At 41.1% G+C, this 2,588-nt stretch overlaps 1 protein-coding gene across 2 annotated transcripts in view; it reads left to right on the top strand.

The window, feature by feature from the left end:
* Window positions 65-2,588, top strand: part of LOC107644969 (ABC transporter F family member 3) — a 10,423-nt gene continuing 7,899 nt past the window's right edge. For both annotated transcript variants that reach the window (XM_021103370.1, XM_016348947.2), the window contains exons 1-5: window positions 65-377; window positions 468-683; window positions 1,054-1,243; window positions 1,342-1,550; window positions 1,684-1,824. In XM_021103370.1, coding sequence (XP_020959029.1) covers window positions 174-377; window positions 468-683; window positions 1,054-1,243; window positions 1,342-1,550; window positions 1,684-1,824 — 960 coding nt within the window. In that variant the 5' untranslated portion in view covers window positions 65-173. The remainder of the gene's footprint in view (window positions 378-467; window positions 684-1,053; window positions 1,244-1,341; window positions 1,551-1,683; window positions 1,825-2,588) is intronic.

Here is a 2,588-nt window from a genome sequence, read left to right as displayed (position 1 = left end):
AAATTTAAAAAAAAAACAACTAAAAAAAAAACTTTTTTGTAACAAGTTCACTAGTCATGCCACCAAAACCTCTCAAACTTTTTGGGAAATGATTTGGGTATTATTCTTCTTTTGCTGGTTCGCTCGCAGCTCTTTCTGAACTACCGTCATTGCTTATAGGAAAGCGGAAGAAGATGACTGACGTGGCAAGTTCGGTGGTCCATGAGGTTTTGGGACGAAGGGTTCTCGACGTGGATCAGCCAATCGTTGATTACATCGTGAACGTCCTCGCCGACGACGACTTTGATTTCGGACTCGACGGCGAAGGCGCCTTCGAAGCCCTAGGAGAACTTCTTGTCGCCGCTGGCTGCGTCGACGATTTCTCCGAGTGCCGCACGGTCAGTCCCAGTCGAAACCACGATCTCAATTTGTTTGCGTGTTCATTAACGATTTTGTTTGTCGAATAATTCCAAGTGAAATTGGTATAGGTGTGTAGCAAGCTGACTGATAAGTTTGGGAAGCATGGTTTGGTAAAGGCGAAGCCAACGGTGCGAAGTCTTGCGGCGCCGTTTAGGATGAATGAGGGAATGGATGAAGGGCAAGCTAAGAAGAAGAAGCCCGAGCCTGTTGATGGCCCTTTGCTCTCTGAACGCGACCGCATGAAGCTCGATAGGAGAAAGAGAAAGGAGGAACGCCAGAGAGAGGTTCCAATTAAAATTTTCTCTCTTCTTGTATTTAACTTGATGAATTTTGTTGATATGTCTGTACCTAGTAAGCCACAAAAACCCTAACAGCTGATGAGGTTTTTCCTTAGGTATGTTTGTTTGGGGGTAAAATAGGTTTGGAACAGTTATGGATGAATTCCACGTGTAAAAATACGCACAAAATGATTGAACTTATCCATGAATTTGCTACCAATTTTTACCCCTAACTAAACAGACACTCAATCGAAATTTTTTTTGTACCACAAAGGGAGGAAAAAAGAAAAGAAAAAGAAGAAGAGTGGATAGCTGGTTGATCACTTGCAGTTCAAAGATTCATTAGCTAGTGGTATTGTGTTTTTGTTATGTACAGGCGCAATACCAAATGCACTTAGCAGAGATGGAAGCAGCACGGGCAGGGATGCCGGTTGTATGTGTTAGGCATGAAGGTATTGGTGGAGCAGCTGTGAAGGACATTCATATGGAGGGCTTCAATATCTCTGTTGGTGGCCGTGATCTCATTGTTGACGGTTCAGTTACACTTTCCTTTGGAAGGCATTATGGTGATTGCTTCCTTCTTGTCCATTATTGTGAGTTTCTGCAATCATGATCAGGAATTTGATTGGTGTTCCTGATCTTTTTCTTTGTTTTGGTGGTGCAGGCCTTGTTGGAAGAAATGGTACAGGCAAAACTACTTTCCTCAGGCACATGGCTATGCATGCCATTGATGGTATTCCAATGAACTGTCAGATATTGCATGTGGAACAAGAGGTTGTTGGTGATAATACAACTGCCTTGCAGTGTGTTCTCAATGCTGACATTGAACGAACTCAACTTTTGGAGGAAGAAGCTCAATTGCTTGCCAAACAGGTTGAATAGTTGAATATACTGTTCTGTTTAATCATGTCTCCATTCCCTTCCCCTGTCCTTATTGTGTTGTTTGTCTTACAAGTTGTTATGCCCCTAAAACTGGACAACTGATGATGTTGTGGCTGTTTGCCAGAGGGAACTTGAGGAGAAAAATGGACAAAGCAATGGGGAGGTTCATAAAGATGGTATTTCGCAAAGACTCGAGGAAATATACAAGAGGCTTGAGTTAATTGATGCTTATTCTGCAGAGGCACGTGCAGCATCGATACTCGCGGTGAGTTCATAGGTGAACTAACGTGTATTGCAGTTTATTGAAGATTAGAAAGCTCTGATAGTCTGATTTGACTTATTGAGAGTTTTTATTATCTTATTAACCATGTTGAAGCTTGTAAAATTCTGAACTTTCTTTGTTTTTTCTTTGGTGAACAAAGATACAAAACGAAAAAGAAAATGGAAATAAAAAACCTAAAGAAATAAAAAAACTAGGTTCCTAAGGACTACAATCACTCATCATAGCCGAAAGTATCGAATTATTTGGGTAAAGCCACTCCACCATATCTGAAGCTCATTGAGCACCTCCTTTCACCATTTAGTCTACAACTTTATTAGCCTCCCTTTGAATCAGACCAAAACGGACAAGCCAAGCTTTTCGCTGCTTCAATTAAAAAATTTCGTTGATAATAGCCTTCTCTTCATGATCATATGGCACTTTCCAATTTAGCCAGAAAGAATACCTCTACAGAGTTAGTTTCGCAAACGACATTCTTGAACCGAGCCTCCTAGGCCATTGTCAATCCCCTCCAAATAGCAAAAACTTCAGCTCTCAATATACTGACACTTGGAACTCAGCTAGAACACCCTCTCAGCCCATTACTATCACAATCTCTAATCAGACATCCAGATCCAACTCTTCCAACATTTTAAAAAACGCTCTCATCACCATTTGATTTGACAAAGAAGCCATTTAGATCACTTAATAAGATTGTGATCCCTGCCTGACCCTACATATCAGTTTTGCGTAATTATGGAGGGTGGAAA

The sequence above is a fragment of the Arachis ipaensis genome, chromosome B05 (assembly GCF_000816755.2).
Source record: "Arachis ipaensis cultivar K30076 chromosome B05, Araip1.1, whole genome shotgun sequence".
Lineage (NCBI taxonomy): Eukaryota > Viridiplantae > Streptophyta > Magnoliopsida > Fabales > Fabaceae > Arachis > Arachis ipaensis.
This window is presented reverse-complemented; position numbering and strand designations above follow the sequence as displayed.